This window comes from Tyto alba, unplaced genomic scaffold (assembly GCF_018691265.1).
Source record: "Tyto alba isolate M040663 unplaced genomic scaffold, T.alba_DEE_v4.0 Super-Scaffold_28, whole genome shotgun sequence".
NCBI lineage: Eukaryota > Metazoa > Chordata > Aves > Strigiformes > Tytonidae > Tyto > Tyto alba.
In genome coordinates, this window is record NW_024881302.1 from 12,673,284 (window position 1) to 12,689,085 (window position 15,802).

Genomic DNA, 15,802 nt, shown 5'->3' on the forward strand with positions numbered 1-15,802 from the left:
TCTTAAATATCAAAAAGTTACCATGTAATATGGGAAAACAGCACTTCTATTTACCACTTCCCCAACCCGCATGTATTTAAGTAAGAGTGTTCTGGCAAAAAATATAAGCCAGATCTGCAACAAAACCAGGGAGAGCAAAGTCAGTTTCTTAAACCAGTTATGATGTTAACTTTTAGTTCTAACAAACACTCCCCACATACCCCAAAATTTAAGTACCAAAGTTTGAAAACAGGGTGTCATTTTGCAAGTTTCTGCATATTAGCAGGTCTCTCTGATTGCAGTGGATTCAGCAACCTTAGGTGTTTTTCAGCACTTCTATAATGCTACCAAGATTATCATTACAGCAAAAAATTTCAAACCACATCACTCAACTTCTGTTATATTATGGGAAGGATGATTATTAGTGAAAGAAGATAGAAAAGAACAGGAAAAGGAATGAATGAATATAATCTACAGAGAAGTGCCCTAAGTTGTACAGCAACATACTATGAAAGGATAACAAAAATATAAATAGCAGGACATTAAGTGAAAAAATGCAAAGTAAATCTATAAAAATGAAAAAGGATGTTTCTATAATATTAACAGAGTAAAATATCTTCATGCCATGATAGTAAAAAAAAATAAATTAATTAGATACAAGTTAAAACATATAAATAAGAAGATAGTCTGAAGCACATTTCCATCTTTTTTGCTTCTGCTTCTTTTCCTCAGGCAATTAAACAGCCCATAAAGCCATCTGCCTGAGTTTGATGATCACAGAAATACTAAGTTTGTGCCATCACAGTCCAAGGACAGTCTTATGCTGAATACTTGTCCATTTTACTCAAGTTATAGATTTCTTGCTGCTAGCCAAGTACCTGCATTACTGTCAATTCAGGAGCCTGTGCTTACTAAATTCCACTACATTCTCTGCCCCTGTGCAAATGAAGACATAGCTGCTTTGAAGCTGGAGGCTGGATAGCAGAATTTCCATCTTTGGCAAGAGAGCCAAGAAACGGGAGAAACTGCAGATAAGGCTTTCAGAAACAGCTAATTATTAGTTTAAAATTCTTCCCCAAAAAACAGTAGAGACAAATATTTATGATGCTTTCCTTAGTTTCCTACCTCACTGTCACTGCTGTCAGCATGGAAACAAATTATGTTCTGTTAACTGTTATGGGCTTTTGAAAGCTTATGGAAGAACCTGCCTGAATTGATATTGCGCGAGTTTCTGTTGCAGCTGCTGCTTGAAGACCTAAACCCAGTGTCCACCGTGACTGTCAGCCTCCGACAGACTAAACACCCGCCGACGTCCTTTCCTGCCAGACCTTACTAGAGGAAAACACAGTGATATATCATACGAAGGCTTTAACAATGGAACAAGGAAGGGAAACTGGAATGAAGACAAAGGATAAATGTTAGAGTAGCAACAAGAATAAGTGACAAGGACACATCCATAACTGCTGGTATCCTGAATACAATTTGACACCACACCAAGAGTCTTCTAAGTTTGAGAAATACTTCTGAAGCTTGAAGTATTCACTCTTTAGAAATAAACAAGTTTAATTGAATTTAGTTTTTTGCTTATCTATCTGGAAATATTCATAATACAGTTTGGGCTATGCCTGGCAATATCAACAGCTCTTACATTGAGGAGGGACTGGCAGACATTTACTTCCATCATAATCTACTCACATGCTTTAGGAATCTTGAGAGAAGTTATTTATCACAAATTCTGGTGAGATAGAATTATTCTGATTGCCACTGGCCATAAATTATAAGAGGTGTACTGCTGTGCAGGTGAGGATACTTGAGGCCATTCAGCCCTACTATTCTATGATATGAAACTGAAGTATTAGATTTGGTTTATAAGAAAGCCAAACAGAGTGTTTTAAAAGATAGCAGCAGTTCAGATGATGATGCTTGGTGCATCTAGAAACAAAATTTTCTAGAAAGCAAAACTTTATAGAAACAAAAGTTTCTAGAAAATAAACTAGAAACAAAAGTTTCTAGAAAATAAACTAGAAACAAAAGTTTCTAGAAAAATAAACTTTCTAGAAACAAACGTACTTTCTCACCTAGTTAGAAAATTACTAGCATCATAGCACAGAAGAGATCAAACCACATTTACATTACTGGTTATAGAGGGAAGAGACAGGGATGGTTTCAGTAAGATGGCAGGCACTGCTCTTACAGGCTCTCCATGCTTGATTAATCACCTTCTCCTTGGAATATATATTTTTTATTTTACAGATTGGAATCCAATATGTTATCTGTGGCAAGGGACAGCTCTTTGTACTTATTTTAGACCTTTTACCATCAATATCTGCCAGAAGTGTGAAATACAGCGTGACACAGAAGATCAATGCCTTCTGAAGCCCTCACCATCCATTGCTCCAATGTAAACATTTTCTTAAATATTAAAGCCAATTGCATTTTAAAGCTTAAGACGACTTAAAAAGTGATAAAATACAGCATAGATGATATTATGCATACATAATTCTGGAAGACTGCTAACTTACAGTAAGAGAACTTCTTTATCTTTGGCATATATAAAAATAAGCACTTTAAGATAGTGCACAGTTCCAGCAAATGTAGCCAAGAAGAGGCTGTATTCTAAGCTCAGAAGCTTGATGATTAACATCTGCCTAGCAAGAGAACATTCTTATGTTATGCACAGCAACACTTCAGATAGACACGTTAATTTTTAAAAAATAATCATGTAAATACAAAGAAAAAACCCAAACCTGATCGCAGTGTTTGTAGAACCTGATACTGCTTTTTCTGTCTTGCTAGGGATTTTGCTTTCTTTAAGGGATGACTTCCACTTTTTCAATTTTACGGAATGGAGATCTTGTAAAAGGCTAAACTTAATCTCCAAATACTGCAAATGGGGGCGCTGCTAGGTAGGATAGCAGATGAACTCAGGAATTGTAAGAGTTTATATTACTCATGACAAAGCAGTTAATGCAACTATTGTTCTCTTACAATGACTGAAACGTGCACAGCAGTCAGGATTACATGTAAATTTAGTTAATCTCCCTCCTTACATTAAGATACTGTGTGTTTGATGCAGGTAGGAGCAATAGCGAGTAAATTATTTTTACAAAACATCAAATTAATTTTTTTTCTGTGATACATTTTTGAAAGATCTTTTTGCTGTTTAACCATTAATATATACTCTATCTTGTAACATTGTTTTCTCTCAACTAACAATTATGCAATTTGTCCTTATTTTGTTCTGGTCTGTCACAGTTTTATGTAAAAGTCAGTGTGTATGTTCCAAATGTTATTTCCTGATACAACTCTGAAGATTACAAGTACCATCTCAAATGTATCGAACTCTGAACAGTTTAAATCTGTCAATAGACAGTAGCTTAGGACACTATAATCACAAGTTTACTGTAGAAACAGCTGCCATGGTTTTAGATGTTGCTCTTAAGGATGGTAGTTGAGGTAGTTTCCTTGAAGTTCATATACACATCTCCCCTTTATCTTGTCTGGCCTTCTTAGGTTGCTCAGGAACTTCAGCCAAGATGTTCTTCATGGTCAACCACCTGAGCAGTTGCCAGAACAAACAGGGGAGCAGAGGAAGGAGGGACAGAGAGCACATATGTGTGCTTGAGTGAGTGTGTTTAAAATGGAATGGGAAATGAGAAAGGAGATTCAAGGTGACAGATGGTGGCAGCATTCAAGTACTACGCTGGGGCATGAAACAGATCTTGGTAACTGCATGCTGTTCATCAGCTACTTGTTACTTCCTCCTTGAAGGGGCCACTTCACATCACACAAGCCTCCTCTTCTGCTTCACAGCAGAGTAAGGCAGTTTAGTTTCAATTGTTCTCAACGGGCTAAAGGAAAATCACATTGATTTACGCTGAAGCGGGTGAATAGCAACAATTGTTTCTGTAACTCGGCTGAGTGGTCAGTAAAACCTGATATAACAGACAGTGGTCAAGACACTACCACTTATTCCATGCAGAAGCCTATGGAACAGCTTTCTGGACATACCAAACAGATAATCTCTTTCACAGTCATGCTCCTGGCAACAGTTACCAGATCATAATCACATATAAATACTATAAAAGGGAGAACATTCATGAGAACACTGCTTACAAACTTGCAGTAAACTGGTCAAATCAGTTAATGCAGAAACATTGTTCCCAAGAATAAACAATAGTATTGATCGACACTGAAGATTAGCAAGTGTCAAAGCAGCTCCCTGGGTGGGAGAAAACCCTCCCCACGATCCCACCCACCAAAGTCCTAGATCCAGGGATTTCAGAATCCTCTCTAGCCTAGACTAAGAACCTTGAGACACACTCAGCTGTAACTCCAAAACATCACATATTCATTATTGGCTCAACTATATTAGCAGTTAGGTTCAGACCAATAGAGCAGCTTTGAAGATTTATGCACACTTACTGCTTTAGTCTGATTTTAGAAACAGCTTCTGTGCATTAATATGATTCTTTCACAAGGAAGCCAAACTATAAGATATGCTGCAACTATGCACCAAATACACTTCAAATATTAAGAGCAACATATACCTGAACTAATAATTGGTCCTTCAGACAATCACATACATGACAGGGATGCTTGGTCCTAAAAGTCAGAGTAAAAATGGTCCACAGCAAAATCCCTAGGCCACATGCAGAATAGATGCATGCACCTCAGTATCAACTGCTCATTGCCCCATTGCACTGAATTACCTATTCATGCACACACATATAGTCACTGTCTTACTCTTACTGCTTTCTGAGTAGAGTTAGCAGAACAAAATCCAGTTGTGCTCAAAAGTCATCCCTGCAGCAGGTTAACGCAAACTGCCAACTTGGGACTGAAGTAGCTGATGCAGATTCTCATGTTCATTTCCACTGAATTTCCTGAAGGTTACTATGCCCATAGTGGTAGGGCACAGAATTGTATCCTCACACCTTGATTTGCTAAAGCAACTACATCAGTGTGCCTTGATCCCATGCAAAAAACCCCAAACCCATCCAAAGACTGGTTTCCTGAATGACATGTGGCATACTTTACAAATATACTTCACGATTAAGCCACAGACTGAAGGTCATACTAAGTGTGGACAGTTCATGCAACCAAACTGGAAAAGTGCAGACTGAAACCAGGCATTTAAAAAACCCTTTCCTCTGTTTTGTTCTTGTTGGGGTTTTTTTGTTGTTTTTTTTTTTTTTTTTTTTTTGTTTGTTTGGATGTTTGTTTTTGTGGGTGTTTTTTTTTTTTTTTTGGTTGTGTTTTTTTGTTGGTTTTTGGGGGGTGGGGTGGCAGGGGGGAGGGTTTGGTTCAGGTTTTTGGATGTTTTTATTTTTTTTTCTTTAAAAAAAATTAAAATAAAATAATTAAAAAAAAAAAAAAAAAATCAATGACCAACCTGGAATCAAGCTTTTTAAATTTCAGGAAAAATAAACAGAATTGTATGCTATGCAAATGCCAACATATTGTGTAAATGGACCTTGATTTTGTTAACTAAAGTCTATGATTGTTCTTCAGGAAGACAATATCTTTTGATGCTAGATGAGGAATTATGTGCTCTGGATCTACTCAGCTTTTCATAGCAGTCAGATTATATGTGCTTGAAAGACCTCGGTTTGAAACATGTAGTATAGTCTTGCTTGATATTTCTGTGAACTAGCATGATGCCTACAGCAACAAAAACAATTTAGATTTTTTATTTTCTTTACCACAGTTTTCTCTTAGCTACTGTTGCCAAGATCCTGTAGTTGCATTTCACTTCCTGATCACAGAAGATTCAAATACAGCAAAGGACATCGCAGATAAGCCTTTTTAAATGGCTAATGAGAAACATGTAGTCAAACAAATGTTTCCTTGTAATACAAATCCATGCTGACATTTTTGACAAATGATAACACTCCTTTGCGTAATCACCACATATTGTCTAGCCCATCAAGAGACTGGACACCAGCAATCACTTGCCAACAGAGAAAATAAAATGAGGTTCTTCCAAAGTTTCAAATAGATTGCATATAGAAATATATTCAAAATTTTATTCTAGAATTACACCTATTTTTAGTTTCTCACAGTAAGAGATTCTTTTTAATCAGAGTTTGGGTGCTAGAAGGCTTTACATATCATTCATAAATTTCATAAGCGGCCTTTTCTTATCCTTTCCAGCAATATTTCTTGCAAGGATAGTCACTTTGGACATATAATGTACATTGATCTCCTGACACTGTTCAGTGAAACCTACAAAACACTAAATGCCTAACAAAGATTACATCGTTTCCCGTAGGACTGCAAGAAAGTCTAGATCTACACGAGGCTTCTGAATAAAGGTGAAATGGTATGTCTTAAAAGGGGGAACCACAACAACTGTTTCAAGGAGTGATGGATATTGGAAGTGACTGTTAAAATGAGGGGGGCTATTTGAAAAGCTCTTGAGAACCAAGCTACCTTTATTGTTTTATAAACAAAATGAGGTAGAGTAGGTCAGCTCTATAATGAAAGCATTTCAGTATGCACCCTTCAGGTTTTACTTCTTGTTTAGTCTCCAGCTTGAGGCTTTACCTCACACATAATTCGCACTCAGAACAAACACCATTACAAGAGAACAAACACCATTGCAAATACTACACAAAAAAGAAAGGAATGAAGACATTCTAACAAGAAGTCTCAGTATAAACATACCTACCCACTAAATAAACTGACCAACACAAACACATTGTAGCCACATTTGTGAAAGTTATACTGTCTGTCTATTTATATGGCAGCTTCTTCTGCACCAATGAAACAGCCTCCTCAAATGTGGTGGCGTTCAGTCAGAAGAGTGTTATTACAAAAGCTTTACAATATTAGCATCCTGAATATTTTCAAATATTTCTTATTTGGCCTATTGTTACAAATTAACATGAGTATTAGATAAACATACAAAAGCAAGTGTCACCCAGTTCAAAAAAAGATGCTTCATGTGGAGATCAACTTATCCACTATGGTCAAAGACTAACAGTTTACATTACAGATTTATGCAAAGCAATACTTTGGTTTAGAAAAACCCCACAAACTTCAAAACAACAAAAACCAGGAACATTTTAAATTGTATACGCTAGAAGACAAGTCAGACAAGCCGGACATTATTTCACCAGTACTTAAAATCACTGCTGAAAGATGCCAAGTATTTATTAGAGTTCTAGAAAGCTGAACTGATCATTAAAATTTGCACCACAACTTACTTTAACTGGTTTAGATGAATGATCAAGTGCTCTAAAACCATAAAGCTTTACTGTTTTTAATCCAATAACATAGTAATTTAATTTTAGATTACAATAAACTACACTACATCCCTTAGTGCCTAGGCTGAAAAATCATTATTTAATACCTGAAGGGCTCTGTGCAGCAGGAGTAGATGTTGAGCTTGCAGTCACAGAATCGCAGCGTCCTGTACTCCCACTGCCACTGGAAGGTGATGGAGATGAGAGTGGTGATGGATTGTGCTGATTTATACACTGGGCTACAGCAAAGCCTGCAAAACAGGACAATTAAGTTTATGAGCTAATAAAAAGCTTGGAAGAGTAAACTACACAAACAAATTGAGAAAGGGTAAGAGCAAATATTGCATCAAAGTGGTGCTAATTTCATATAGTGACCCAGAGGACATATCCTTTTTCACATTCATCCTGAAGTCTGAAATCTGAATGCATCTTACTGAAAACATGCTACAAGTGCTGATCAATGAACAAGAAAGTACAGGTAAAGGGATGCAAAACATCTTAACACTTAGAGCTTGTAAAAGCAGTCAAAACATGTCCGAACTCTTCAGTTTTTAACATTTGACCATTATTTCACTTCAACATAAACAGAAATACAAGAGTATCTTTGGAAAATTTAGAACACTTTACAACATCAGTCTTGTAAGAATGTAGTTTATATTTGAGAAGAGAAGCTGGAATATGGAGCAAAAGAAACCAAACAAAAAAACCCACACTTGGTGTTTCAAAAGCATCTTAAGAAAAACTTAAAAAACTTTGTTAAAGTAGTCATGTTCTATTATATCTGACAAATACATTTTTGTTTGTTGTTTAAAACATCTTGTGTTTTCCAGTGATTGTGAAGACTTGCTCAAAGTTTATATTTTCATTTAACAACAAAGTAAGTTTATCACTGCTGGGACAAAAGCAAGTAAGCTCAGACTTCAGATCAAGAAAGTCAGAGCACTTAACTCTTGCATCAACCCTCTGTCAGATTATCAGAAAAAAAGTGTTCAGTGACACCAGGCTTCGCAACAAAGGTCCAGGCTTTACAACAAATTTGCTTTTGCACAAAACACATACCAAGACTTGCAGTGAAAATACTCCAGCTCTGAAAAACTTCGGAAATTATTTTCACACACTCTCTTGATCCCCATACGTATATCCCATCCCTGCTTTGGGATAACCTGCTAACTCACTTGTGATCGGACTGTTAGAACAAGTCAGGACACCTCCCATGAGATTAAAACCAGTAAAGTGGCTCTTCACTGTATCTTTCAATCAGCAGTTGTTTTCCCTCTTTGCTCTGAATTTTCAGCTGAATTTTTAATTTACAGTTTTCATAGTTTTGTTTTTACATAAGTCAGTGATTTGATCTTGAACCACATCAGTATTTACAAAAATACAAAAGAATCACAACCTTAAAACTCTAGCATCTACTAGCATAGTAGCACTCCACCATTAGAATGCTACATACTTACCTGCTAGAATTTACAACATGCTCTGAAAGAAAAATTCATGAACTGCTTTTCCCACACAAGTCCAATGAAGGAAGCTACCCCTGCACTGTTCATACTTCCTGGATTTCTTACTTTCTTTAGAAAATGACAACCCTCACATGGTTCTCCGTAACTTTTCTCACAACATGTCTATAGTAATTCCTCAATTTTATTAGTAAGACTTTCCTTTGGCAGACATTCCTCCTAGTACTTAGAAGCTTTTAGTCATCTCTTCAGGTTTTGATAGCAAGCAGCTTTTCAGAAGTTAAAGCACTTCTTACAGCAAAAGAAGCATATTCAGTATGGGCTGTATGTCTGGTGATGACACAACTCAGCTGCTTCTGCAGCCCTCCTCCCTCTCCCATGAGAAAGTATTAATGCAAAAAGTTTACTTTTAATTGGCAGTCCCCTGAATTATTGGAAGTAGCCACGATGTGCACTATGAAACACCTAACAATATACTACTTGTTGCCTTCACTGCATAGTGACCTCTGGAAAGGAAAGTATCTGAATATTTGGTATGAAAGCAAGCACACCACACAAATCTTTATTCTTTTATATGGAGAATCTCCCATGGCACTGGATGCATGATTCACTCAGAGAATCTTCTACACGGGGAATTTGCTGGTGCCGTGCAGCAGGCAGCCAGTCAAAACTCATTTTAAATGGGCTTGTTACAAGAAACATATGAAAGCTTTAAAACACAGACATGACAAGTCAGGAAAATGCTGTTCACAGCAACACATACTGACAGGTTTTGTTGCAAGACAAAAAACCAGAATGGATGAAGAAAGACAGACACAGAAAAAAGCTAACAAACATCAGTCCTGTTAATGATCTGACTTAATCTGCAGACACACATCTTAGCCTCTATCTCCCATGCTTATACTCAAGAACTAGATTGAAAATCATTTGCAGAGAACACAATGCTACCCGAATTGCTGTAGTACTTGCATCATAGGTTTAGATGGGTGAATGCCACTTTTACCAAGCTTTTATCTTAAGTTACAATTCATTATGCCCAAAATGAACACCACTTGAAAGAATTAAATAACCACCATGGCAGGAGACATCTATTTTAGTTAAAAACAAAATAGTTTGGTAAGCAGCTAATTATTCCATAAATGTAAATAAACCCATATATTTAATTTCAGAAACCAAACTGATTGATCTACAATCATTTAAACTGAGGTTATACACAGTGACGCCTGATAGTCTGCAAAAAGTTAACCACAAAACTAAACTACCTCAAACATGAGACTTCTAAAGCATTCAGGGCCACTGATATAGTTCTTAATATAGCAAATATGCATTAGGTTTCTTATATATACTTCATAGTTTGAAATACCAGTTAAGATGGGAAACAAGGAATAATCAATGGACTTGTGACCACAGAAGTTGGGCAAAGCCATCAGTTAAAGTAAATCAAACTTGGTTTTGGAACAGTTACTAAAGCCACTGGTACAGAAGTGCTTACATCAAGATATTTTGTTTCCCTTCCAGTTCTGGAAGAAGTTGTGACCATCCAAGGCATTCTATATCCACTAAAGGTTTGCACTTCAAGGGAGAAGTCTTCCATCCTCACCAAAATAGTAAAAATCATAGAAAAAGTAAAGAATGCCTACTGTGACTATCATAGGAAAAGCTGGTCAGCTTCAGCAAGATTGCCTGACTAAAGGTTCTGCAGAACAGCACTCATGGATTCCAGTCCTTACATTGAAGCATTTGCTTGCAATCTTAAAGTATTTCCTCTCCCAATACAACTGCAGAGGAAGGATTTTAAGTGTGCTACAGGAAGGTAGTTTAGGAGAGAAAGTCTAAATCATTCAAAATGCTATAACTGGGAAACTACTGACCAAGAACAAATACTCTAATCAGGAAACTCCTTCAAGAAATACATGCAAAGAAAAGGTGAGCAGAACTAATCATGGCTATGGAAGTATAATAACACTCCAAAGGTTCTGGCGGTGACTTTGTTACTACTTTATGACTCTCAAGTTGTGATAGAGGTTAGTTACAAACACAAATACTTCCTTTCCAGTAGTTATGATTCTTCTTCAACATAAATTTCTATTTAAGACTAAGTAAAGGTATTACTATAAAGATGTACCTTCCCAGCTTCTTGGAGAAGATCTTATTTCCATAATTACAGTGTTTCATAAGGCTGTGTTTCTTTCATAAAATATATATCCGTTATCCTTTTGTCACGTTTTACATAACAGAAGCAAAATTTCATGCCAAAACCTGAAATAGCTTCTTAGCTTTTCTTTAAAAGAACTTTTCCTTAAGCAATGAATACAAATCTTTCACCTCAATTGGAGAAAGCCCTCCTATTGTCTTATAAATGATTTCATGTGCAAGATGTCCTGAGCTATAAGATCTCCTAAGAATAAAATCTGAGGGTGAGAAGGGGAGGGGGGAGTGGTTGCAGAGAACAGGACAAGCAGGACCAAAACTAAAATAAAGCCTGAGAAGTAGAAATAAAACCTTGGCCAAGAAAGCAGAAATTTTCTCATTTTAAACCATACCTTCATTACCCCAATGTCTTCCTTCTGTATTCTGATTCCCTTCTATTCTGTTTTTCTAAGTATAGTTATCTCACACAAAATTCTCGTCTTTCCACATGTTGGTCCCTAGTCAAATCAAGGCAGTGCTGAACTTGAGCTTTTTTGGGAGTATGAATGAAAAAACCCTTTATAGTCTGAAAATTATTTCTTTCACTAATTATTCTGCATCTTTGCAGAATATATATTCTGCAATATTCTATACATTATTACATATATACATATTCTGCAATATAATAAATATTCTGCCTCAGAAAACCTAGTGCAGTTGTTCAAAGTTTCAACTTGTAGAGATTCTTTAAATTTAAGAAACTCTGTTACAACCTCATAAAAATCAAAGAATAACTAACTGTTTTAATACAAAAAATGTTTTGCATTTTTTGTAGAAGCATGAACAAAACAAATTGGTCACTTGGAGCTCTGTTGCCGGTAGCTGCTGCAACTTCAACCAGCATTAAAAAATGGATTAGCTGACATTTTTAGTCTCCACAATTGCCATGTAATGCCATTATATGATGACTGTGGCTTTATTCAGTTCTCCTCATGAATTTAGTATACTCAGCAGACTAGTTTCAAGTCCAGTCATCAAGGGACTTAATTCTTTGCCATGACTGATACTCCTTACACCTTGCCAGCACATCCTTATTATGAGCGATACTTTGTTGAGGCAACATTTATTTTGACTGTCCTTTATCGCACAAAGGAACTCTAATATTAAAGTATGCTACATTTTTTTACATCAACTAGAGGAGTCCTTTTTACAAGTTGAAAGAAATTAGAATAGTTACTTTAGTTCAACTGGCATGGGGAGAGCTAAAGCACTAAAACAGAAGACTTCAGAATTCTGTCACAGAATATGCTATTTTGAAGTGCTGTTTTTTTACTGAAAACAATTCCTGTAAACAGTAAACTCCCCAAATGGTAACAGTCAAAGATTGTTCTGAAACCTGTTTCTTATTAAAAAAGAAGTCTAACTAGCAGTCTTGCATATTTAACTCAGTTTCAATGGTATCTTTCATTTCTTGCACACGAGTAGTAATTCAATTACATAAATCAAGTGTAATTGTATCTTGGGTCATCTTAGTGCTGTCAAACTACCTTAACTAGGCACTTTGGCTAGAATATCTCTGCTCAGAAATGGTTTAGTTCTACATCATTCTGATGATGACAGGAAGATTAGCATCTAGTTCATACCCCACAATTCTGATGACCAGGCAATATGAATAGGTATAAAAAAGGCAGCAGAGTTGGGTCTTTAAAAGCAGCAGCCATAACTACATATTAAAGTTTGGAAAGGTTCAAAGAATATTAATTAGAAAAAAACAGGTGATAAACTGAGTTACCAGTTGTCCTCCAATATTCTAGCATAGAATAGAGGAATTAAAAAATACTTTGAATATACTTATAGGCTATAAAAGCAACTGTATTCTAGAATTATGGAGCATGGGACACTTCAACCATCTCACACTTAAAGTAACTTGGTACTACTGAGGTAAAGTATCCCAATCTGATGATCCTACAGTAGCTATGTTTGATGATGAACATGAAAGGGTTGATCAGAGTCCCACAGTGCAGTTCCAACACAATTTGTATATGACATTCAGATCTGCTGAGCAATCTCATCTCAAAGAATCAGTAACAAACGCAGATGCTCATCAGCTGCGAACGTCAAGCCTGTCATTAGCTCTTTGATCAAAAGCATCTGTTTTCTTACTGTGGAACAGAGAAAGCAATTAAATTACAAAAGGTTATACACATTTCAATAATGCATTCATATTATTAATTTTAAAAAAATCTATGATTTTATGCCTACCTGCAGTGACACGTTAAAAGGGCACAATTTTTTTATAGAATATAATATGCTTTTAGAGTTAATATTTGACAAAACTAAATTTCCTTCACAGAAATCTGAACTATCTTAAACACTGCTTAAACAATTCTTGAGCTTTCTCTAGGTTTCCTAACCCCAAGAAATGATACAAACTTTATACAGAATTCTCGCCTACATTTTCTTTTTCATTTAAAGGCTTACAAAGCTATAAAAGACCATTTTTTTTCCCTTTGGATTTTAAAATTAAGATGGCTATACTTTGCTTGCAATGGCTAATATTAAACAAGAAGGTTTTTTCCAACTTTTCCCCCGAAAATCTTATAATCATCATCATACACTAACATACTAACAATGGAGAAAGTAGCAAGAAAGATCTATTGATTCATTTTGCTTTCCAAAATAAATTTTCTCAGTAGGAAAGTAACCACATCTATTAAAATATTTAGATGTATGTTTTGCAGGAAATCATTAAGATTTCCCTTAAGACACACTGGGGATATAAATCTCAGTATATAGCTCTTATTTGAAACTAATATTTGAGTTTCCTCAGAGAGGAAGTGATTATTTATTTCCTTTCAATATAAGACCTACATTCACAGGACACCTACTAAATCTGCTAATTTATTTGAAAACAATGTAATTATTTACACAGAGTGCTTCAAAAACATCATATGAATACATAACTAATATATAAGATGGTGAACAGTACAGCCAGCTAAACTATCCCTAAAATGCTATAACATTCTGGCAGAGGCAATTAACCTAAAATAGACCCTAAAGTATATTCATGGTCATGACTTCATGATGATAAAATGGATCAAGTGAAGGATTCTGCTTCTGTTCTCTGATAAGAATTGCCCAGTTTATGAAGCCAGTCATTTAGGATGATTACATCACCTCACTGTATTTGCATAACCTGTACTTTATAAAGAGTATTAACAGGGATGTTATGAAACTTGGTCTGTATATACTTGTCACCTTTCACCTGTCTTGCACAAAATCTGGTTTTAAGCTATGACAACCCGCACCCTCTTCCCCCCAGATATCAAGAAATGCTTTCTAAACAGATTTTAACTTTGGACCATAAGACAATAAAGCAATGTGAAGCACAGTTTGACTACAATAAGGTAACTGCATGCTCTCTAGTGAAATATGTACAGCTTTATGTATGCACTATGATAGAAACTGAACCAGACTAGACTGATATAAGTGTTCTTGAAAACTTTAAATTCATTGAGAAGAGGGATTAGGGAACTGACTCAATAGCTGTACTAAAATTCTCCAGAGTGACATTTGCAGGAGGGCTGAAAATATTTGTATCCTTATCATGTTTGGCAAAATCATGCTGCATTATCCTGGTTTGGACTGAAATAGAGTTAATACTCCTTTCTAGGGACTAGATGAGTGCTGTGTTTTGGATTTAGCTTTGGGTTTGGTATGAGAAGAATGCTGATAGCACACTGGTGTTTTCAGCTGCTACCGAGACTTCAAGGACTCTCCGACTCCCCATGTCCTGCCCGTGCGCAAGGGCACAGGGAGCAGGGAGGGAGCACGGCCACAGCACCTGACCCTAACTGGCCAGTGAAATATTCCATATCATGGAACGTCATGCTCACTGTATAGAGGAGGGGTGGTTGGGAAGGGGCTCTCTCGCTTCCGGGATTGCGACTGGGGGATCTTGGTATCTCGGGGTCGCTGGCCGGGAACGGGCTGGGTATTGGTCAGCGGGTGGTGAGCAATTACGTTGTACATTGCCTGTTTATATATTTCTTCCCCCCCCCCCCCATTGTCATTGTTCTCACTTTATTGTCATTATTAAACTGTTCTTATCTCAGCCTGCGAGTGCGAGTCTCCCTTCACCCCTCTAATTCCCTCCCCCATTCCCAGGTGGGGAGGGGGAAGGGAGGGTGACCAGCTGCGGTGGTTGGTTGCTGACCAGGCTCAAACCACGACATGCATGTACAGCACTGACAGATAACATGGTCCTATTAAAAAAAGTGATTAGCCTTCTAAAAATATTGCTAAAAACATAGCTCTCCTTTAAATCAACAAAAAACACCATCACCAAGCACAGGTGAAAACATGGGAAAGCACAACTTGTTTCTCACAAGTACAAATTAACAGATCATATGAGCTTTGCAGAACTCAAACACCACTTAAAAGATGTAGCATTAAGAAATGAATACATGAAGCTAGTAATTTAACTGCAACTTGTTCAATACATTTTTTTTAAAAGGCACAAAATCTTTCTCTTAAAGAAAAAAATCACTCCAAGAATGATTAAGGGATAAACACAGATAGCTTCCTATGAAAATCACTCGGAACTATTAATGAATGAATGAACCTCATTCATTCATTACTTAAGATATGGGGAGAAGTAAGAGGCTTTTTCACGTTCTGCGCCTGGTTTCTCATAATTGGTATCAAATAAAAGCTTCAAAATACTTTTTCTTCTGGATTTGCATGTGCGTACAGTGGAATTCTCCATTTCCTGGAATTCAAAGTCAGTATGTGGTTGTTTGGACAAACTACCATGTTGTACCACCCCCAGTATCTCCCACCCCGCCCAAAACTTAGAAGTCACTTGTTATGAACACAAACACACTCTTCTTTATGAAGACTGACTCTGAAACAGTCACGCTGGCATCTTTTCAACCACACCTTTTCCATGGAAGTCATGTCAAATAAGGAACTACATTCCCA

General features: G+C 36.5%; 1 protein-coding gene across 5 annotated transcripts in view; it reads right to left on the minus strand.

The window, feature by feature from the left end:
* CLEC16A (C-type lectin domain containing 16A) overlaps window positions 1-15,802 on the minus strand; it is a 77,921-nt gene that overhangs the window by 4,263 nt on the left and 57,856 nt on the right. For 2 of the 5 annotated variants that reach the window (XM_042798494.1, XM_042798493.1), the window contains 2 exons: window positions 7,337-7,480; window positions 1,188-1,307 (listed from right to left, as the gene is read on the minus strand). In XM_042798494.1, the coding sequence (XP_042654428.1) occupies window positions 1,188-1,307; window positions 7,337-7,480 (264 nt within the window). Of the gene's footprint in view, window positions 1-1,187; window positions 1,312-7,336; window positions 7,481-15,802 lie in introns of all 5 variants that reach the window. The other 3 variants (XM_042798498.1, XM_042798495.1, XM_042798496.1) reach the window with 2 other exon arrangements.